Below are 22,707 nucleotides of genomic sequence, written 5' to 3'. Positions count from 1 at the left end.
TCTAATATCTAACTAACAAGCTAATATCTAACTAATCTCTAACTATCTAACTAATATCTAAACTAACAAGCTAATATCTTTGATGAACACACGTGCAAAAATCGTCAGTAAAAATTTTAAAAAACTGAATTTAAAAACATATTAAGAGGATTATATAGCACAAGTCAGATTTATTCCTGGAATGCAAGGATGGTTCGACATACAACAATCAATCAATGTAAGACACCACATCAACAAAATGAAGAACAAAAAACACATGAACATCTCAATTGATGCAGGAGAAGCATTTGACAAAATTCAACACTATTTAACTATAAAAACACTCAACAAAATGAAAATAGAAGGAAACTACTTCAACATAATAAAACTCATATATGAAAAACACACAGCAAACATCATACTCAAAGGTGAAAGACTGAAAGCTTTTCCTCTAAGATCAGGAACAAAGCAAGGATGCCCCCCTTTCAACGTAGTACTGAAAGTTCTAGCCAGAGAAATTAGGAAAGAAAAAGAAATAAAGGCAACCTAATTGGAAATAAATAAGTAAAGTTATCTCTATTTGAAGAAAATCTGATATTTAGAAAACTCTAAAGACTTCACAAAAAAAGCTGTTAATGCTAATAAATGAACTCAGCAACATAGCAAGATACTACACACAAAAGTCAACACACAAAAATCAGTTGCATTTCTATACATGAACAATGAACAATCTGAAAAATAAATAACAAAAATACGTCCATGAACAATAGCATCATAAAGAATGAAAGACTTAGGAATTAACCAAAGAACTGAAAGACTTGTACAATAAAAAAATACAAATATTGCTGAAAGAAATTTAAACAGGCATAAATAAATAGAAACACTTCCCATGCTCCTGGATTGGAAGACTTACCATCCTTTAAATATCAAAACTACCCAAAGTGACTTACAGATTCAGTGCAATCCCTATGAAAATCCTGAGGACATGTTTTGCAGAAATAGAAAAACTCATCCTAAAATTCAATGGAATTTCAAAGGATACTGAGCAGCCAAAAACAATCTTGTAAAAGAAGAGCAAAACTGGAGGACTCACACTTCCTGATTCCAAAACTCACTACAAAGTTACAGCAATCAGAACAGTGTGGCATTGGCAAAAGGGGGGGGGGGAGAGAGAGAGATCTATAAACCGATAGAATAAAATAGCCCAGAAATAAACTCCCACACATATGGTCAAATGATTATTGACAAGGGTGCCAAGACCATTCAATGGGGAAAGGACAGTCTTTGCAACAAATGGCACTGGAAAAACTGGGTATCCACATGAAAAGAATGAAGTTAAACCCTTACCTAAAGGGATCCCATGCCCCCAAATTAACTCAACATGGATTAAAGACCTAAGTGTAAGACCTGAAACAATAAAACTCTTAGAAGAAAGCACAAGACACAAGTCTTATAACATTAGATCTGGCAATGACTTCTTAGATATGACACCAAGGACATAGGTAACAAAAAAACATTAGACAAACCAGACCTAATGAAAAATTTTAAACTTCGTGTATCAAAAAATACTATCTATAGAATATAAAGGCAACCTACAAAATAGGAGAAAATATTTGCAAATCATATATTTGATACGAGATTAATATCCTGAATCTATAGAGAACCTCTAAAACTTGACAACAACAACAAAAAAACAATTTAATTCAAAAGTGGGAATAAGATTTGTGTCAACATTTCTCCAAAATGATATATGAATGGTCAATAAGTACATGAAAAGATGCTCAATATCACTCATCATTATGGAAATGGAATTGAAAACCACAATAAGCTACTACCTCATGCCTATTACAATGGCTATTACTAAGAAAGAAAACAGAAATTAACAAGTTTTGGCAAGGATATGGAGAAATTAGAACTCTTGCATGCTGTTGACGGGAAAGCAAAATAGTACAGCCACTGTAGAAAATAGTACGAAGCTTCCTCAAAAAAAATTTTTTAAAGAATTGCCATATCATCCAGCAATTCCACTTTGGGCATATACCCACAAAAACCAAAAGCGGGGTTAATATTAGCATAGCAGCATTGTTCACAGCAGCTAAAACATGGGAGCAACCCAAGTTTCCATCAACTGATGAATGGATAAGCAAAATGTATATATACATACAATGGACTATTTGTTAGCCTTAAAAAAGGAAGAGATTCTGCAATGTCTACAATAAGGATGAACCTTGAAGGCATTATGCTAATTGAAATAAGCCAGTCACAAAAAGACAAGTACCATATGATTCCACATAGTAGCCTCATCTTCTTATTTACAATTCTCTATTGCCTTGTCTATGAATTCAGTTTCCATTTACTACTCCAGGAATGATGATACAGGAGCTGAAGGAGTTACTGAGAGGATTTCAGCTGGGCTTGGTGGCTCCCCATTCCTCCTGGGACTTTTCTGTGAGTCTCTGGTTCAAGCATTGACAATTACTGACTCAGTTGGAAGGCAAACATCTCTGATGCCCAACTACCTGAACCTGCCTGCTTGCTGCCAAGTTAGAGTCCTTAACCAGTCATCCTGATGGTTGCCTCAGGCCCTTCCCCCTGCTCCTGGTAACTGTTGCCTCTGAGCTGAGAACCCCCAAAACCACTGTCCTTACTATAGTAATCCCTTCCTTATTTTGTTTGGCTGTGGTTTCTTCTAACAATCCAATCTCATTTGCTTACCATTTTCAGCAATTCCTTGACATTTCTGGTCTGCTGGTAGCACTGTCTCTGATTTTTCAGTGCTGTTAAGAATTTATTTTCATTTAAACATGTAAAAGTTTTATCTTCTACAACTTTGGGGGAAGCCATCCATACAAGTGTTGAGTTTCCAAACTTGGCTGGTGCCAAGGATTCAAGATCTTATTTTCTGGACCAAAGTTGATATATACTTTTCTGATTTGTAAGTTTATTGATATGAAAGGCATCCAGATTCATAAAAGTGAAGGTATATTTGAGGTTTTGGCCTCATTGAAAATGACATAAAGATAATTATAAAGCTTAGAGAAAGGACGTATTAGTGAATAGACTGCTGGATTCTGAGAGAATAGATTCTTTTAACGTTTATTTATTTTTGAGAGACAGAGCATGAGCTGGGGAAGGGCAGAGGGAGAGGGAGACACAGAATCCCAAGCAGGGCCCAGGCTCTGAGCTGTCAGTGCAGGGCCCCATTCAGGGCTTGAATTCACGAACAGTTAGATCATGACCTGAGCCGAAGTCAGAAGCTTAACAGACTGACCCACCCAGGTGCCCTGAGAATAGATTCTTTTAATACACATTTGGTCTCTTCCCTCAGTTAGAAGCAAGTAGAGCCCAAGGTGACAGGGTGCACAGCCACATAACTGGGGCACACAGATTTGATGTCCACTGGATTCCTTGATCTGTCATCCTGCCACCATAGTGATCTCCCTAGGCCTGAGCCTTGGAATTCAGGGCTTCATAGCTGTTCCAACCACGTCCTCCCAATTTCCCAAAGACCATCGAGATTGGCCTGATGTCCACCAGGTGGAGCCCAGAAGCTAGAGGCCATCAGATCACCCCCAAATCAATCTTGCATCTCTGACAAGAATAAAACACCAAGAGGCAGAAGGGTTTATCCCAGAAATATAAGAAGAGTTTGACCTTGGGAAAAAATATATATTGATGGAAATCACTTCATTAACATATTAGGAGAAGAGCTCTATGATCATGATGGATACAATAAAAGATCTGGATTAATGGAGAAACAAACAATATTCCTGGATGAGAAAATTTGATTTTATAATGATGTCAATACTGCCTTCCAAATTAGTCAATGAATTAAAGGCAAAATCTCAGAAGAGATTTCATGAAATTTGTCAAGATGACTGCAAAATGTTTCTGGAAAAGGAAATGTGCTAGAATAACCAAGATACTATTGAAAAAGGCTAGTAAGAAGGAATTTGACCTAGAAGATATCAATATAGACTAGTAATCTACAGTAATTAAAACAGTATGGTATGAGGACTGTAAGAGACAATAAAATTTATTTAAAACATAATACTATGTCTAGAAAGAGATCCATAAATATGAAAAATTAGTATTGGTAAACAGTGTTGCAACAAATATAATGCTAGAAAAACGCATGTAATCTAATGAACAGAAAACACATAAGAGATATCCTGGTTTGGGGAGGGAGGAATGGATTACCCAGGAACATGAGGAAACTGTGGGGATGACAGATAAATTCTCAGTCTTGATTGCGCTGATGGCTTCATGACTATACGCTTATGTTAAAATTCATCAGATTACATGATTTAAATATAAGCAATTGTACATCACTTATCTTTAATAAGACTAGAACAAGAAAGCATGCTTTAAAGCCATATTTACATATGATTACAAAATTGATCTTTCTATGCAAATATGCATATGTAAAGGACCAGAAAAATATGTAGATAGACACTGGCTACCTTTGGGGAGTCAGGGAGAGGGGGCATGAAGAAGGAGTATAACTTTTACATCATACATTTTTGTATTCTTTGCATCTTTTTATTTTTTTAAGCTTATTTATTTATTTTGAGAGAGACAGAGAGAGAACAAGTGGGGGAGGAGCAGAGAGAGTGGGAGAGACAGAATCCCAAGCAGGTTCTGTGCTGTCAGCATGGAGTCCGATATGGGGCTCAAACTCACAAATCATGAGATCTTGACCTGAGCTGAGATCAAGAGTCAGATGCTTAACTGACTGAGCCACCCAGGCGCCCCTCTTCATGGTTTTTTAAAAGAATGTTCTGGGGGTACCTGGGTGGCTCAGTCAGTTAAGTGTCCCACTTCGGCTCAGGTCATGATCTCACTGTTCATGAGTTCGAGCCCCATGATGGGCTCTGTACTGACAGCTCAGAGCCCGGAGCCTGCTTCCGATTCTGTGTCTCCCCCTCTCTCTGTCCTTCCCCCGCTTGTACTGCCTCTCTCAGTGTCTCAAAAAATGAATAAATGTTAAAAAAAAAAAAGTAAAATAATAAAAGAATGTTCTATATGTATAGCTTGTATAAATACATAAAAAGCTAATAAAGTCACTTGTATTTTAAAACAGTTAAATAAAAATCCAACAACAATAACAATAGTCAGCTCTGAAATAAAACGACCCTATTTGATAAAGAGGCCCTCCAGCCCACAGAGGCATGGACTCTGAGAACTAGAAGGAACCTCAAGGAGCAACCATCAAGATGCCTGTTTTGAGGTTGGAGAAGAGGAGCCAGGTGCAGTGAGAGGCACCCAGTCACTGCCTGACCTGGGCAGACCTGCTTTGCACTGAGGGAGATGCATTCAAGGGCAGACAAATCAGCGTCACAGAGCAAACCCCGGACACTGAGCCAGCTCCTTCCTCTCTAGAGCAGTTTCCTTGTCTCTACAATGAGGGTGGGCCAGGATGGTAAATATGGACTCCTTGCTCTGATATTCTGTAATTCTGTTTGTCTCTTTTCATCTAGTTCCCTCCTCATTACACTCTTTCCAGATTTTGCATTTTCTTGAGATCCTTATGACAGTTGAACCAGGACCTCTAACTCTCCTGGAAAGCACCCTCGCCTATCATTTGTGTACTCACCATTCATTAATGTTTAAATTTATTCGCGAGAACTCTTTATGTATTTATTTAACTGCTCATCCACTCACTCATTTACTCATTCTATAAACATGCTTGGGTCACACTGGCTGGGGACTGATCTGTGAGTGCAGATCCCGACCCTGAGTCACTTTCGCCAACTTTTTCACACCAATTAAGATTTCCAAATAGACTCTGTGTAATTGGGTCTTTGGGACATCATCCCTGAAGCACCCCAAAGTTTCTACGCTGGGCACATTTCCCCTTCTCCCTCTAAATTGCCTTGGGGATTGCACAGTCCCTTGGCACATAGGGAGCTTTGAAAGGTGCCTACTCCATTTGACCTGCCTGCTCCCTGGGAGGCTGTCGGCCACGATGGAGCCGGGAGCCACCCGGGTCAGGGAGTCCCTGGGAGGCCGCAGTAAGCTACTGAGTCCCTGTTCAGCCTTGAGCCCATCAGAATTTCCTAATTCCAACAAGTGTGATACTCTTCAGAGAACGTCCCACTGAATTTTGAGTACTTTACCTAATTCCACCCAATTCTAAAAGCTCTACTTAATTCTATTGAGTTGCAAACACTTCACTGAATTTTGCAAAAGTCTAGGCATGTGTTCTAAGTTGGGAAAGCTGAGTCAGTGTGAAACCCCATGTCCTGCCCACCAGGGTTCCCTGTGTAAAGGAGGCTTGGGCCCACTTCTTTGAACTGTGTTCTCCTAGTTGCAGCCAAAGAAGGTTCTTGGTCTCTAAAGTATATTCCAGGGAACAAGGGACATGAATCTGAAAAAGCCTCAAGGTAAGTAAAAAAATGGAGATATGGGGGCAGGTGAAGGGGCCTTGGCTAGGAGTCAGGACCTCCAAGGAATTACTGGAACCTTGGCTTCCCCCTCCAACTCAGTGTGTGATGATGCTGGGCAAGCCCTTCTCTCTCTGGACCTCAGTCTCCCCATATGTAAAAAGGGGTTGGTCTACATGAGCTGTGAGACCCTTCCAGTTCTGCCAGGCTGTCCTCCAGATTAGGAACAGCTCATGTTTGTCACCCAGCTGCTCACTCCCAATTTGTCTTAGCCCCATGAAATCACATCAAGACAGGAAGAAGTTGATGGCTTCAACTTGGCCTTCAGAACCTGGGGGAGGAGATGCCACCCCTGTGGGCTGGCAGGATAGGCAACAAGCGAGAAGTGAGTGAGAGAGGTGAGTGCCACCTTGAAAATGCCAGCAGGGCTGTGCACAAAGGAGAGAGGGCTCAAGGTGACCCGGGAGAAACAAAGGAAGGCTCCCTGGTGGGGGTAGCATCTGAACTGGTTTTTAGGTAGCAGATGGCCAGGAGTAAGGCAGAGGCAGAAAGGACACTGTAGGCTCTGCAGACAAAGCTTCCTAGCCCTGCTTTGAGAACCAGAGTTCCATAGCATCCATACACATCCCTTCTTGGCCCCTCTTCCCAGAGGCCCTCATCCTCCAGCTAAAGGAGAGACAAAAGAGCAGGGAGAGACAGCAACTCAGCACACAGGCTGGAAAGCAGACAAGACATTAGAGCTGGTTTGGTGACCATGTCCCTGCTCTGATGTTTCTCTGTCTTCCTGGTTCAGTCCAGACAAAGTTTGCTCCCTACCCCAAGGGCTCTTCCTTCTGTACTGACACGTCCAGGGTCCCAGCTTGGTCTCCATTCATCCTAGTAGTCCTGCTTGGTCCTCTGAAGCCCTGGCCACAAGTCCAAGGATCCGTACTACCAGGTGTGTGTGTGTGTGTGTGTGTGTGTGTGTGTGTGTGTGTGAGAGAGAGAGAGAGAGAGCCCATGAGAGAGTGCCTGCTACACATATGCATACACTCACGTGGAGGACCATACAGGCACATACATGAGCCCATGTGTGGCATATACACGCACAGGCACGTATGTGCATACAGGGGGGGTCAAACAGTTGTTTGTACACACACATGGAGTTGGGGGCATATATGGGAACATTACGTGGGTGTATGTATATTGCGATAGAGAGCCAACAGCTGCTTATGTTTGTTAGTGACTTTAGGGGATAGATTATAGTATGTGGAGCCGTGCAAAGGAAGCTATGGCATGGCCCGACTACTGGGGCTTCAGGAAAACACAGTGCCACCTCTATGCTGCCCACAGCCCTGGCACAGCGCCTGCTGCTATTGACACTCTGTTAAATAGAGGTGCCCCTCCACGAGCCCTGTCTCAGGTTTTCCCAGCCGAATCTTGGAGGGAGCTTGCAGATCACACTCCTCTACCTCACAATGTGTCTAGACACAGTCAAGAAAAGGCAAGACCTTCTATTTGAGGTCCCAAGACTAGGGCAGAGCTCTCCCTGCTGCAGAAGAGGCCCTTCGTTCCTGCAGTAGGACCCAGAGCCCTGGACCCTGTGTTTATTCTGTGTGAGAGGAAAGCGTCCACAGGGGCCACTCGCCTTGAACTTTGCTGGGTGGTGCAGGCCCAGTAACACCCAGAGACTCCATACTGGGAAGGATTTTTGTGACCCTTAGCATGGCTTAACAGAAAGAGAGAAAAAAAAAAAGGAAGAAGTATGTCCATGGGAGAAGTAGGCTTCCTGTCACTAGAGACCCGCAAACAGAAGCAGGATGAAGCTAGGCATGGAAATTGGAGATGATTTCTGCATAGAAATGGTTTGAATTTAGTGGCCCGGGAGCATATTTGTTCCCCTAATGCCTAGCATGATGACTGTAATAGGAGCTCAATCTCTCCTTCATTCTGGAATGGATAAACACAGGAGGAGTAAAAGAAGGAAACTCTCATGCAAGTGAGGCACGGACAGGAACTGGTGCTCACTCTAGATCCTGGCTTGGACAGCGTGTCCCATGGGTTTACTGACATCTTGCAAGTGTCTGAAACACTAAGTATGTCCATGGGACATGTTGACTCATGCTCATTACCTGGTAAGAAGACTGAGGGGAGAATGTGGGAGAAAGATGTTCATCCATTGTGATTAAAGAACAACCAACATTTGGTGCTCGACAGAAGCAAATCTCTGCCGTGAGCATGATGTCAGTGCCATGCATTTGAGAGGACTAGATTCTAGGCCCACCTTGCCAGAGGCTTACGATGTGACCTCAGCTTCCTACCTGTGCAATGAGATCCAATGGATTCACCTCTCAGGGAGTTTTCCATGCAGATGCCTTAGGAATTCATGAAGTCAAAGCAGCTCTAGCTCAGGCCCAGAGAAAATAGGAGGTTTGGGGCCAGGCCAACTAGTCCTTCAAATTTCAGCTCAAAAGCCTGTGATGAAGGCAGATTCTGAAGGTCAATCCACACACAGTAGCTGACAAACAGGCCCTGTGGAAGGACAGGTTGGATGAGCCAACTGATAAGCTCAGAGATCAGCAGCCCCTCCAATGTGAGGCACAATGTATGCTTCATGCATGGAGACCAGAGCTAACCTGAAGACACAAATCAGATTTCTGCAGGCTGAGAAATAAGGGAAAAGGGCATTCCAAACAGTGGGAACAGTATAAAGCAGCTCAGAGGTTCCTTAAAGCCAAGAGGAACCTCAGGAACCATCTAGCCCAGGGATTCTCAAGTGTGGCACTGTGGCCAGCAGAAGCAGCATCACCCAGACAAACTGAGTGAGAAACTCTGCGGATGAAACTCCACAATCTGTATTTTAACAAACTTTCCAGGTGATTCTAGTACACATTCATTTGAAGACCTCTGATCCAGTATACTTTTTTCCCCAAACTATGTTAGTAGAATACTTATGTGCTGTAGATTAATGTAAAAAGAATGATACCCATGGTCAAATAAGTTTGGGAACTACATGCCCTGTACCACTTTTGGAAAGTCACAAATCACATTGGCATATAAGGCTCTGAGAAGTCCTGCAGTAAAGAACTTTATTTACTTTCAATTAATCTAGTGGTATCTCAAATTAATTTTTCAGATTGCCTACTAACATTTCCATTAACACTCTCTTAGGGAAATGCTGATCCAGATCAATGCTCACTTTTCACGTGGATGAATTGCGGCCTAGAGGTGTGCAAATTGTCCAAACTCGAGGACAGACTGTGCATAAAAGCTGGAAAAGGCCCAAGCAATATACTTCAACCCAAAAGATGTTCTTTTTTTTAATGTTTATTTTTGAGAGAGAGAGAGCACGAGCAGGGGAAGGGCAGAGAGAGAGAGGGAGACAGAGGATCTAAAGCAGGTTCTGCAATGAGAGCACAGAGCCCAACACAGGGCTTGAACTCATGGACTGTAAAGTCCTGACCTGAGCCAAAGTCGGATGCTCAACTGACTGAACCACCCAGGCACCCCAACCCAAAAGAGGTTCTGTGGGCTCTCCACCACCATACACCCTCTTTCCCTCCATCCCAGCTGTGTGCCCCCCTGAGCACTGCAGTATGGAGCTGGTCAATAGGACAGAGATCTCTGAGTTCTTTCTGAAAGGATTTTCTGGCTACCCGGCCCTGGAGCACCTGCTCTTCCCTCTGTGCTCAGCCATGTACGCGGTGACCCTGCTGGGAAACACTGCCATCGTGGCAGTGAGTGTCTTAGATGTCCGCCTGCACACACCCATGTACTTCTTCCTGGGCAACCTCTCCATCCTGGACATCTGCTACACGTCCACCTTTGTGCCTCTGATGCTGGTCCACCTCCTGTCAGCTCAGAAGACCATCTCCTTTATTGGCTGTGCAGTCCAGATGTGTCTGAGCCTGTCCACAGGCTCCACAGAGTGTCTACTGCTCGCTATCATGGCCTACGATCGCTACCTGGCCATTTGCCGGCCACTCAGGTACCCCGTGCTCATGAGCCACCGGCTCTGCTTATTCCTGGCGGGAACCGCGTGGGGCCTCTGCCTCTTCAAGTCGGTGACTGAGACGGTCATTGCCATGAGGCTGCCCTTCTGTGGCCGCCAAGTGGTTAGTCACTTCACCTGTGAGATCCTGGCAGTGCTGAAGCTGGCATGCGGCGACACGTCAGTCAGTGAAGTCTTCCTGCTGGTGGGCGCCATTCTGCTGCTGCCTGTACCCCTGGCATTCATCTGCCTGTCCTACATACTTATTCTGGCCACCATCCTGAGGGTGCCTTCAGCCGCTGGGCGCCGCAAAGCCTTCTCCACCTGCTCGGCACACCTGGCTGTGGTGATGCTTTTCTATGGCACCGTAATATTCATGTACATGAAACCCAAGAGCAAGGAGGCACGCGTCTCTGACGAGGTCTTCACGGTCCTCTATGCCGTGGTCACACCCATGCTGAACCCAGTCATCTACAGCTTGAGGAACACGGAAGTGAAGGAGGCTGCCAGGAAAGTGTGGGGTAGAAGTTGGACCTCCAAGTGAGGGACACCTGGGCTCTTTAGGGTAGTGGGTGAGGCCTCCTATAGGGAGGACAGGTGTGGTGCAGGGCTGTGTGGCTGGAATCTTCACCCCAGAAAGCCAGCATCGAGTCCCACTGGGGCCGCCACAGAAGGGCTCACAAAGCACCGCTTGGTTCCTCCCCTGGCATGGCCTGGCCAGCTCTCGGCACCACCGCCTGCACCTCTACACCGGCTCCTGGCTGGCCTCAAGACTTCACTCTCAGTCTCCTTCCACTCTATCCTCCCTGGGGGATAGATAGAGGGGCCTCTAGATAGAGGGGCCTTTTTGAAAAGCACATGTGATCACACCCTCTCCTGACTGAAACCCAGTGGCTGCCCACTGCCCTCAGGACAAAGCATAATCTTCTCAGTGGGGCATTCAGGGCCCTCACAAGCCGGCCCTGCTAGTCCTGACTAACCCCTGGGCTCCTGCCCCACATTCCCCCTCCTGACAGCCACACGTGCCAGCCAGGTGTGAGCCTCGGGATTGGCCAGCACTGCCCAGCTCTGTGCTCTTTTGGCTCTTCCCACGAGGCAGCACAACTCCACATGTAAAAGGATGGCCTGACTGTCAAGGGCCAGCTCGAATGCCACCTCCCCCACGAAGCTTTGCCCCTCCCTGAGCTCCTCCTGCTTTATTTTCAGTCTTACTATAAGAGCAGAAAAGGTAAGAATCCACTCTGGCCCCACAGCCCAGCCCTGCCCAACCCTAGCCTCCCATAGGTTTCTTAAATACATTCACGAACACATCAGTGTAGGGGTGATAGTGACAGAGCCTGGGGTCCTTCCTGAATCTGAGCGGAGCTAAGTTCAGAGATGACAGGCATGGTACCCAGGGAGGTGACAGTAGAGGAAGTGATGAGGCCCAGAATCCATGATTTCCAGACCCGTCTGGCCACCAGGGCACCCATCACCCTGAACAGCCAGGGCCTGTGTTCCCGATGTCTCTCTTGAGCACGGAAAGCAGCCTCTTCCATGCCTCCCAGCCCAGCATCCAGGCCTCACCTGGCTTTGGGGAGACTTGCTCTATCCTTCCTTACCTCATTGCAGGGATCCTGCCAGAGCTGCCCCTTCCTGGTGCTCAGCCTCTTCTCAGCTTTCCTTTCTGAGAACTCAGTGAGCACACAGCAGAAATGGATGCAGAGTCACAGGGCATCTCCCTTCCCTGCCCCCCTCTGGCCTCAGTGGTACTGTCTGTGTGATGGGGAAGCTAGCCTTGGCCTCCAGGAAGCAGTCCAGCTCTCCTGCCTGCCCCCCGCTGCAGGAAAGCGGAATCCTTGCTTGAGCGCTCTGTTCCCCTCCAGTCCCTCCTTCTGCTTCCCACATCGGTCAGAACAGAGGCACGGAGGAAAGAAGCACAGCCTGCTCGCTGAAGCTCAGCCCTTTCTGACCAGGCCAGAGTGAAGGCTGCCCACAAAGATGCCCAGCTTCGATGCCAGGACAAGAATCTGGATGTTATCAGGTGGGCATTGGGGGTGTTAAAATCACATTTACTTTTAGATTAGTGATTAGATATCATTTTCACCGATGAAATTAGTGAAGAACTTTTTTACTGTCCGTTGGTAATGAAGGTGCAGTGAAGAAGTAACGTCATCCACTGCTGGTGAGGGTGGGAATAAGTTAATATAAATTCCTGGCAAAATCAGCCAGAAGTATGGGGGCGCCTGGGTGGCTCAGTCGGTTGAGCGTCCAACTTTGGCTCAGATCATGATCTCATGGTTTGTGAGTTCGAGCCCCGCGTCGGGCTATGTGCTGACAGCTGGCAGCCTGGAACCTGCTTCAGGTTCTGTGCCTCCCTCTCTCTCTACCCCTCCCCTGCTCGTGCTGTCTCTGTCTCTCAAAAATAAATAAATGTAAAACAAAAAAAATCAGTCAGAAGTATGAATCAAAAGACTTAAAAATTGCTGGACTCTGTGACCTAACACATCTACTTGTAGGAATTAGTCTAATATGATCATTAGAGGTGCAAAGATCTATGAATAAGGATATATATATATATATATATATATATATATATATATGGACATTAATCACAGCATTATTTATAGTAACAGGAAGTTGTAAGAATCTTAACATCTAATCATAGAAGAGTGTCCAAATAAATCTTGGTGGTGTCCAATAATAGAATATGATGCAGCCTTCAAAAAATTCTTATTTTCTGAAGAATATTTGATAATGGAAAATGCTCCCAATGTAGTTAAATAGAAAAAAGCAGAATTCACAACTTTGTATTCACTGTGATCCCAATATTATTTGTTTAAGTATTTTTGTTATGGATTTATGAATAAGTATATATGCAAAAATTCTGGGAAACTATGACAAAATATTAAGAGTTTCCACTGGGTGGTGGGGTTAGATAGGATTGATAGGTTAGATAAGGATTGTTTCTTCATTTAACTAATTCCAATATTTCCAATATTTATAACATGAACGTGACTTAGAACTTAAAAATAAGGTGATTCATTTTAAATTTTTTTTTTCAACGTTTATTTATTTTTGGGACAGAGAGAGACAGAGCATGAACGGGGGAGGGGCAGAGAGAGAGGGAGACACAGAATCGGAAACAGGCTCCAGGCTCTGAGCCATCAGCCCAGAGCCCGACGTGGGGCTCGAACTCACAGACCGCGAGATCGTGACCTGGCTGAAGTCGGACGCTTAACCGACTGCGCCACCCAGGCGCCCCAAGGTGATTCATTTTCAAGAAATGGACGATCTCCTGGCTCCAGAGTAGAGCACAGATGAGAAGGCCTCCAGCCTGAGGGGCATGCAGTGAGGAAGCTGTTGCCATAATCCATAAGCCAGGCTCTCATGAGGCCTGACCAGGCGGGCAACCAAGCGGAGAGAGGGCAGCTGGGAAATATTTGGGATCTACAGATGACTACAGAGGTGGACGAGAGACAGAATGGCTTTGTAGGTTGAAGCTTGGGTTTCAGGCTTATTTGGGTGGATAGCGGTGCTGCCCCTTGAGACAGAGATGGAGAAAATGAGAGCAGTGAGGGGATGGTGTTGGGTTCCAGGTGTCCGTGGGCAGCAAGAGGGCACTGGTCCATGACCATGTAGAAAACAAATAGTACCAATCTTCGAATGTTTTACTTTGACCTGTGATCTTGATAAAAATCCCAAAGGACAAGACATAGTATCATGGGAAAATCTGTAGCTGCCACTGTTTTAGTGAAGGCTGTGTTGTAGTTCCTAAACTGTGACAAGTTGTTATTCTTTATTATGAAGGAAAGGGAGGGGCACCTGGGTGGCTCAGTCGGTTAAGAGTCCAACTCTTGGTTTTGTCTCAGGTCATGATCTCACAGTTCATGAGTTCGAGCCCCACATCGGGCTCTATGCTGACAGTGCAGAGCCTGCTTGGGATTCTCTTTCCCCTCTCTCTCTGCCCCTCCCCTGCATGCTCTCTCTCTCTCTCTCTCTTTCTCAAAAGAAATACACTTAAAAAATTTTAAGTGAAGGAAATGGAAAGGAAAGGAAACATAAGGAGATAGGAAGGGAAGAGGAGGGCAAGGAAACCTATAGAGACCCGTGATTAAATCCCTGACTTAATCTCCCTCACAAGTGCTCAGGGCCTCATACCCTAGACAGCGATTCACTTTGCTAAACTTTCACGAGTCCCCATCCTCACAACATTCCTGAATGAAGATGCCCCTTTTCACGGACCAAGACATGCAGGCCTGTGGCAGGGGGCCACAAACTCCAGTCCTCAGATCCAAGGGGCAGGACAGCAACCAGACTCAGTCAGAATCTGTCCCGTGTCTGTCCTGTGCCCACCTCACTGCAACCAGGCCCTCCTGGGAAAGCACAAGAATCCTGGGGTGTCCAAGCCCCACAGCTCCCAAACCCTCAAACTTGTGTGGTTCCAGAGTTTGAACTTTAAATTGGGCAGGGACTGAGAGGTCCCCCGGGGCCCAGAGCAGGAGAGCTGTGTGGCAGGGGACCAAGAGCTGGTCCTGGAGGCCTTGGCCCTGGCCCATCCCAGAACAGTGTGTCTGCTTGTAACGAGCTCAGCACTTGCCGGCTCTGTCTCCCAAGCCTCGGGTCAGAACACCTGGCAGCCTGCTCCAGCTACCTGCAGGTGCTAATGTCACTGGGCAGTAGGTGTGAGGTAAGGACAATCGATCTAGCATGTGGGCTGTTCTCATGAAACCTTTTTTCAGTGTATGAAAACCGGAATATTTGCTTGTGAAAGAGGACGTAATGATACTAGTAATATTGGCTACCACTTACTGATTGCTTATCATGTGCCAGGCTCTATGCTAAGAGCTCTGCATGCCTTGTCTCGCTGGATCCTCAAAACTACCCCACAAGGGAACACTATTCTTATCTCCACTTTACAGGTGAGGAAGGTGAGGCTCGGAAAACTGTGAGCAAAACTGGGACTTGGGCCCTGGTTGGTCTGACTCCAAAGCCCACACTCACCTGCTCTGCCATCCAGCGAGGAAGTAGTGAAGCAGGAATCCTAGATCCAGTCATGTCAGGGAACTTGTAACGGAAGCTTTGGTCCTCTTATTCCCATCACCTTTCTTTTAAAATAATTTGTGAAGCCTAAAATAAAATATCAAATGGTTCAAACTAGTTGCCAGTCAATGAAATTGATACAATATTTACCTTGCAAAGTAACCCTGGGTCTGTCAGACCTCAGGGTTGGAAGTTGCTAGACAGAGTGAGGAAATGTTTCAGGGGTTACAGAGTACTAGAAGTCACCTAATTGAGTGCTTCCATTCACAGAAGGAGAAATTTGACCAAGGTCATACAGCAGAATCAGAACAAAGGCAACAATCGCTCCTGTCCCAGGGCTCCCAGTCCTAGCTTATGGCATCACCTTGACTCTCAGGAGGTCTAAATCTAGGGCGTGGAATTAGACAATTATTCTCAGACACTCGGTTTGCTATCTCTGTGTGAACCTGATTTTCCAGAACATGACAGAGTGTGAGACATTGGCAGATAGATGCCAGAGTGGTTTTCTGAGTGTACTGTGAGATAATATCGTACCTAAATACTCAGCAATATTTCAGGTTCTCCTCCTCCCAGCATGTGGTAGGATTACACAGGGCCAGTGAAGTGTGGGCAGATGTGACACTTCTGGGGCAGAGCATGTAACTGCTGGTGTGAATGCCCTAGTGTGTCCTTCCCCAGCCATCACAACCTGTGATGTCCAGATGGTGGAGCCTCCATCAGCCAGGATCTCTGAGGAAGACACATGGAACCGAACCCCCTAAAGACCTACAAAGGACATGTAGCACGAGAAAGAAGTAAACCTTTGTCATGGGAAGCCACTAAGATTATGTGTTACTGCAGCAAAACCTAGCTCATCTTAACTGATGCACCCAGGGAACAGCAGCCGCTCTCTGGTGTCCCATCTTGTGGCCATGGAGCAGAGTCAAAGCTGTCGGTTACCTGGACACATGGCATTTTCTAGATACAGACCTATTTCTTTGGGGCCCTAAGTCTGTCACCCCATGAGCTGGTTCTAATTTCCATGAATGTATTATGATCAGACTCCTAAATTGTGAGGAAACCCACTACTCTCTGACTTAGCTCTTCAGAAAGACAGGGAGAAGACTGGCACCCCCAAAGTTCTTCTCCCAGCAATCACAACAGTCGCTCCTCTGTTGCTGTGTGTGTGTTGGTGGGGGAGGTGATCTCAAAGTGAGACATCCGGGACGAGGGTTTGGAGCAGCGGAATAGCACCAGATCTCAAATGGCAATCATCAACACTGCCTGGGTGCAGGCACCGAGGGTAACAATGATGAATCGGACACGACCCTTTGATTAAAATAGCTCACAGTCACTTGAGAGAGGGACAACACACTACAATGCAGGGCAGAACGCAATTAACCTGTGCTTATGGCAGTAAGCATCATGTTGTTGGGATGGTCAGTTCTAGGAAGGCATCTGAGCGGGCTGTGCAGAGGAGGGGTGTGAGAGCAGAGCCTTGAAGGATGAGTGGAAGGGAAAGGCCTCTCCAGGCTGAAGAAAGAGTATGAAGAGGGATGAGATAGGAGTGTGTGGGGTTTGTCCATTAATGGGGAGTGGTCTGGTGAGGCTGGAGCAGGTGTGTGTGTAGGGGAGATGGGGCAAGGGGACAGGCCACAGCCTGTTTTCAAAAGCCCTCAAATGCCTCTGCCATTCCCACTTGGTCTTTTTGTTAGAGATGAGGGTGAGGAAGAGAAATGTGGGGACAGGTGGTTTCCCACCTTTCACCTACTTGGGAACCCCCCCCCCCACCATGCGTACACACACACACACACACACACACACACCCGTGTCAGGTATCAGAATTTGAGGTTAACATAGCTCAATTTGTAAAAACACACCGAGTACAGACCAAGCCCTTATTCTTGCATCTGAAATGTTGTGGGTATAATCCATGAAGTGATAACCTAGAAAAGGTGCTTCCTTTTAACTTCTTTACAGATTTCAAGTTTTGCTTTGTCTTTACATCCTAGACTCAAAGAAAATCTCAGAGGTTTCTAAAGCCCAGAGAGAGGAAGGGACATGCCCAAGGTCACCTAGCGTGAGGGACTGAGCGTAAAGTATTAGGACGGAAGCCACACCAGCCTCTGCTGTATTCTCAGCTCCTAGCACAGGGCCTGGCATATAGTAACTGCTCCACAGTTATCTGTTAAATGAGTGAATGAATGAGCCACCATCATACTCAGGCAATTCTGTATCTTTTTGCCAAACCTCAGCCAGAGAAACCCTGCCCTTAATTGCTCATGTGGATAAGATGTAAGGTCCAGCGCTGACCCAGATTAATCAGCTGCCTCTGTATCTCCAGAAACACCCTTAACAGTTACCCTAATTCAGGCCAGAGAAGGGAACAGTGGCACCAGCTCTGGGGATGCCGGGGGTCATGACAGACGCGGGAACCCTTGTCAGGAGGTGGTGAGCACAGATCCAGCAGGTGCTCTGTGACTGAAGATGCAGCCTTTGATCTGGATCCTCACACAACATGTAGCACTAGGCAGCACACTAGCACCTTTGCGGGTCTGCCTCATCTGAGCTACACAGCACCTCCATTTTCCAGAGGGATTCTGAGTCTCAGATAAGCCATGTGACTTGGTCAATCTCACGCAGCTAATTAGTGCTGAGTGACGCTGGGGTGCAAAGCTAGGTTTTTTGAATCATGCATTGAATATCTGTTGAGTGACTGTTCTTGGCATCACTCACTGTAGGAGGTGTGTGAAGGAAGGAAATGGGGTCCTGCTCTCTAGTAGAGGGGACGGGTGCACAGCACACTGTAGAACAGAGGGACAACCAAAGGTGGAGGGAACACAAGAAGGGAGCATGTAACCCCTCATGGAGCAGGGAGAAGAGAGACAGAGAGAATGATCAGGGCTCTGAAGGATAAGCAGGAAGCCCCCACTGGGGAAGGGAGGGAGGACCTGCCCCTAAAAGGGAATGCCTGGATGGCTGTCAATTAAGCATCTGATTCTTGATCTCAGCTCAGGTCTTGATCTCAGGGTTGTGAGTTCATGCCCCGTGTTGGGCATGAAGCCTACTTAAAAATAAATAAATATAAAAAAATAAAATAAAAGGAAACTTCTTGGGCAAGATGTAGCACTGGGAAAAGACAAGATTCATTCAGCAGAGGATGAGCCCGTCAACTCCTACAAATGCTAGATGCAATGAGGAAGAGGAATGAGGGGAAAAAATCCAGCCCTGACAGACAAACGGAACTCCAGTGCTGTCACAGGACAATGGCCTCACAGTCAATCCAGGAGTGAGGTGACTATATCTTCTGTAAAATGTCACACTCAGCTCCTGTTTCTGCTTTAAACCAGGGGTTACCTGGGCCATAAGACAGCCTTCCTGCCTAACAAGACTGCTGTACCTTAGGGACATTAGGGCTCCCTCCTGACACTGGCATTTCCCAAGGAGGCAATGAGACCAGCTCAGAAGAGCAACGAAAGCCACCTGAGAGAGAACTGCCACCTCTGCCTACCCCTCCCTTTTAAAACTAGTCACTGAATGACAACACCCCTGCCAGAGTAGAGCCTGGTATTCCCTCCTCCTGAGACATCATTGTCAATATAATTTATTCTATAAGGCAATATGGAGGCCAAGAAGTGAGTCACTTGGCTTGCATGACCAGGGTTAGATCCTGTGACCAGTGGCTCTACTGGAATTTTATGTTCTTATATGATCTTCTAAAAATCAATGGATGAGGGAAGGAAAAAAAAATCGACGGATGGCCTATCATTCCTTAAAGACAGATGACCACACATCAGGCTTACACATCTTGTGGAGTGGAAATGTTTGGCCCTTAATGCCCAAAGGAACACTAGATGAGCATCTCCCATCACCCACAGGCCTTCCAAAGTTCATCTCACCTAATACAGGGAAGAAAGGGGGCAACCTTATGATAGGTGTGGTATGTTTCTGTCTATTTATTTTTCTTACTGATGTACCCACAGCACCTAAACAAGACCTAGCACAGAATAAGTATTCAAAACCCATGCAGCAAATGAATGAATCTGAAATGCCATGAGCAAAATTCAACCATATGGAGTCATAACCTAAAAAAGATGCTTCCCTTAACAGCCAAGGACTCTTTATATTACAATGGAGTGTGCCAAACATGAATCCTACCCTTGTCTCCCCTGCACCCACCCTGGGGAGAGCAACAAAGTGTCTAGGGGTCTAGAATGTGCCTCATCTCCCTAAGTTACATCACAACTTGAGGCAGAGCTGAGGGCCAGCTTACAGGCCTTTAGTCCAATCCTCTCATCAGATGATGAAACTAAATTGCAGCGGCAGGGCTGACCTGCCCCCAGGGCACACATCCAGGCTGCTTGGCTCCCAGGTCAGCAAGAGATTTTTCTGAGAGCTCTGTGGTCCTGACAGGGAAGGAGGGAGAATGAGATGGCAAACCAGACGGCTGTGACAGAATACATCTTGCTGGGGCTACACGAGCACCCTAACCTAGAGATGGTCCTGTTTGTGCTCTGCCTGGGCATCTACTCCATGAATGTGCTGGGGAACTCCCTCCTCATCGGGCTGAACATGCTGGACCCCCGCCTGCACAGCCCCATGTACTTTTTTCTCAGCAACCTCTCCCTCATGGACATCTGTGGCACATCCTCCTTTGTGCCTCTCATGCTGACCAACTTCCTGGAAGCCCAAAGGACCATCTCCTTCCTTGGTTGTGCCCTGCAGATGTACCTGACTCTGGCGCTGGGCTCCACGGAGTGCCTGCTCCTGGCTGTGATGGCATATGACCGTTATGTGGCTATCTGCCAGCCGCTTAGGTACACAGAGATCATGAGTAGGTGGACGTGCCTGTGGATGGCAGTGCTGAGCTGGGGGACAGGTTTTGCCATTTCACTGCTGCAGTCCCTTCTCACCTGGAGCCTGCCCTTCTGTGGCCACAATATCATCAATCACTTCTTCTGTGAGATCTTGGCAGTGCTGAAACTGTCCTGTGGGGACATCTCTCTCAATGCACTGCTATTAATCATGGCCACGGCTGTCCTGACGCTGGCCCCACTCCTCCTCATCTGCCTGTCCTACATTCTCATCCTTGCTGCCATCCTTAGGGTGCCCTCTGCCGCAGGCCGGTGCAAAGCCTTCTCCACCTGCTCTGCCCACCTCACAGTTGTGGTGGTTTTCTACGGGACCATCTCCTTCATGTACTTCAAGCCCAAGGCCGAGGACCCCAACCTGGATAAGATTATTGCATTGTTCTATGGGGTCGTGACGCCCTCACTAAACCCCATCATCTACAGCCTGAGGAATGCAGAGGTGAAATCTGCTGTCCTAGCCCTGCTCTGGGGAGACCTGCTCTCCAGGAAATTGTCCCACCTTCCCTGTTGCTCTTCAACTGTGTCACGCAAGACAGCTAGGTCCGTCATGGTAATGACTTCAAATCGCAGCGGCTGAAACCCACGGGGTTTGTTTCTCACTCTTGTGGCAGGTCATCAGCAGTAGACTGGGCAGGCGGGTCTGCTCTGAACCATTGTTTTCATCCCTCAGGGTGTCAGGATGATAACGCAGCTACCACCTGGAACATTGCTAGTCACCATGACAAAGCCTGGCTGGCTCTTCAAGCTTCACTTCCACTTTATCCACCAACGCAAGCACATGCCATGGCTAACATCAAGGGGGAGGTGAAACACACTCGCCATGTGTCTGGAAGGAGTGGGAAGACTGAGAAATCTGTGAATAGCCTAACGGTTGCCACGCCATCCTACAGTCAACCCAAGAGCCACTAGAGACGTGCCTTCCTTTTCTCTGACCATCACAACCCCACACATCGAATTAGTCACTAAGTTGAGAAAATCCACCTCCTAAGAGCTCCTAAATGGGTCCCTTCCTTTCAATGACATTGCCTCAAAAAACCTTCACTATCTCTCTCTCAAGTATCACAACAGCTGTGTCACCACATTTTTGTCCTCCAAACTCTCTTCAAAATCCTTCCTCTGCACTAGCTAACGCCCATTCAAAAAAAAAACCCAAACAAACAAAAACAAAAACACCAAACTGATCATGCTACTCTCCTGCTTAAATCCCCCCAGTGGCTCATTTCCCATGGGATAAAAACCAGACCCCACCTCTCCATCCAACCTCATACTGGCTGCTTGCCTCAGCCCCACTCCACCCACACACACTCTCTGGGCCCAGGCCCGGCCAAACTATTCCCAGTTCCCCAACAACTATCAGTCTGCCCTGCCTCTGTGTCTCCCCCTTGCTCTTCCTTCTTGTGTCCAGACACCTCTTGACCTTTAGTTAGCATCTACTGGCCACTCATCACAGACCAAGCTAGGCACAATACTGTGTCCTAAGTGCTTTACTCACTGGGGACCATTTGGAATGACAGAAATCTCAGTGGAGGAATGCAATGTGGACACTGGTGACCAGAGAGAACCCTCTCCCAACACCTCGGCATTACGGAATCATTCAGCCCTCACTCAAATCTTCCCCCCCTCTTCCTGAAAACCCCTCTGACTCCTCTAGCTGGGTGGGGTCTGTCCCAGCTCTGTGTCCCTCTTCAATGCCTTCTGTACTCTGCAGACTCTGTTCTGAATCCCAGCTATTTGGGTTCATGCAACCTAATGACCTGAGTCTGTACAACCTAATATGAAGAAAATGTATTTCTGATACGGCAACAGCCCACATCTCTTGGCTCACCATTCAGTCAGCCACATCACTCTGCTCAGCGCCCCAAGGAAAAGAGAATGCAGAAAGCAGAGAACAAAGGGATTTTTCCTGGCTTTTGAGCTTCCTAGGCTCTAAAGTCTTAACAGAAGAGTCTTAAGGCATAGACAAAAGATTAGGGAGAAAAACTGAAAAGGGAGACTTCTCCACCTCCAGATTATTAAAAGATTCCCTAAGCTAGGGAGAAGGAAGAGAGAGGAGAGGATGCAGCAAGGGCACTGGCACAGAAGGGTCCAAAAGGAAGAGGCCCTGGGCCCCAATCCCGAGGACAAACCCCTGGACAGGGTTCCAGGATCTGAAGGATGGAGCAACTCATGCCTTGCTGGTCAAGTAAAACTCCCAAGTAGTCCCCCAGAGGAGAAATGGCTTTGAGGGCAGCCGAGGCCTCACAGGTCTTTGCATGTGGCACAGAAGTCAGGAGAGCCTCAGTACTGAAAAGGGTTATGCAGATGGCACAGGAAAGCGCTCGGGGATGGCCTGCCTGCACTGCTGCCTGGGGACCAGGTGGAACGTGGGAACGCTCAGGGGATGGGTGCAGTGTGGACCCCGGTGACCAGAAAACTCTCTCCCAACATCTCTGCATTATATAAGACCCTTAAGACTCAGCTGTGACCCTTGTGGAAAGAGAAGAAATCCCAAACTGACGAA

General features: G+C 46.7%; 3 protein-coding genes across 8 annotated transcripts in view; 2 read left to right on the top strand and 1 right to left on the bottom strand.

Annotated features, from left to right (window-relative positions):
• The window catches only part of TMEM8B (transmembrane protein 8B), a 75,084-nt gene that overhangs the window by 24,855 nt on the left and 27,522 nt on the right, over positions 1-22,707 (bottom strand). For 3 of the 6 annotated variants that reach the window (XR_006710344.1, XR_006710346.1, XR_006710347.1), the window contains exons 13-14: positions 15,319-15,444; positions 8,666-8,876 (exon numbers count right to left, since the gene is read on the bottom strand). Coding sequence is in view for 2 of the 6 variants with exons in the window: in XM_045469336.1 (XP_045325292.1) it covers positions 16,734-16,869 (136 nt within the window). In the remaining 4 variants the exon portion in view is untranslated. Of the gene's footprint in view, positions 1-8,665; positions 8,877-15,318; positions 15,445-16,718; positions 16,870-22,707 lie in introns of those variants that run through there. The other 3 variants (XR_006710345.1, XM_045469336.1, XM_045469337.1) reach the window with 3 other exon arrangements.
• Positions 9,932-12,056, top strand: LOC123593476 (olfactory receptor 13J1-like). Its single transcript, XM_045469352.1, has one exon. It carries the CDS (start codon positions 9,941-9,943, stop codon positions 10,877-10,879), a length of 939 nt encoding a protein of 312 aa, XP_045325308.1. The 5' UTR covers positions 9,932-9,940; the 3' UTR covers positions 10,880-12,056.
• Positions 19,659-21,620, top strand: LOC123593474 (olfactory receptor 13C7-like). The gene has a single exon (XM_045469348.1). The coding sequence runs from the start codon at positions 19,768-19,770 to the stop codon at positions 20,782-20,784; it is 1,017 nt and encodes a 338-aa protein (XP_045325304.1). The 5' UTR covers positions 19,659-19,767; the 3' UTR covers positions 20,785-21,620.

This window comes from Leopardus geoffroyi, chromosome D4, assembly GCF_018350155.1.
Source record: "Leopardus geoffroyi isolate Oge1 chromosome D4, O.geoffroyi_Oge1_pat1.0, whole genome shotgun sequence".
Classification (NCBI taxonomy): domain Eukaryota; kingdom Metazoa; phylum Chordata; class Mammalia; order Carnivora; family Felidae; genus Leopardus; species Leopardus geoffroyi.
Note: the sequence above shows the minus strand (reverse complement) of the source record. Positions and strands in the feature narration are given on the sequence as shown.

Coding starts and splice junctions, on each gene's coding strand:
- LOC123593476 (XM_045469352.1), top strand. CDS start 9,941: ATGGAGCTGGTCAATAGGACAGAGATCTCTGAGTTCTTTCTGAAAGGA.
- LOC123593474 (XM_045469348.1), top strand. CDS start 19,768: ATGGCAAACCAGACGGCTGTGACAGAATACATCTTGCTGGGGCTACAC.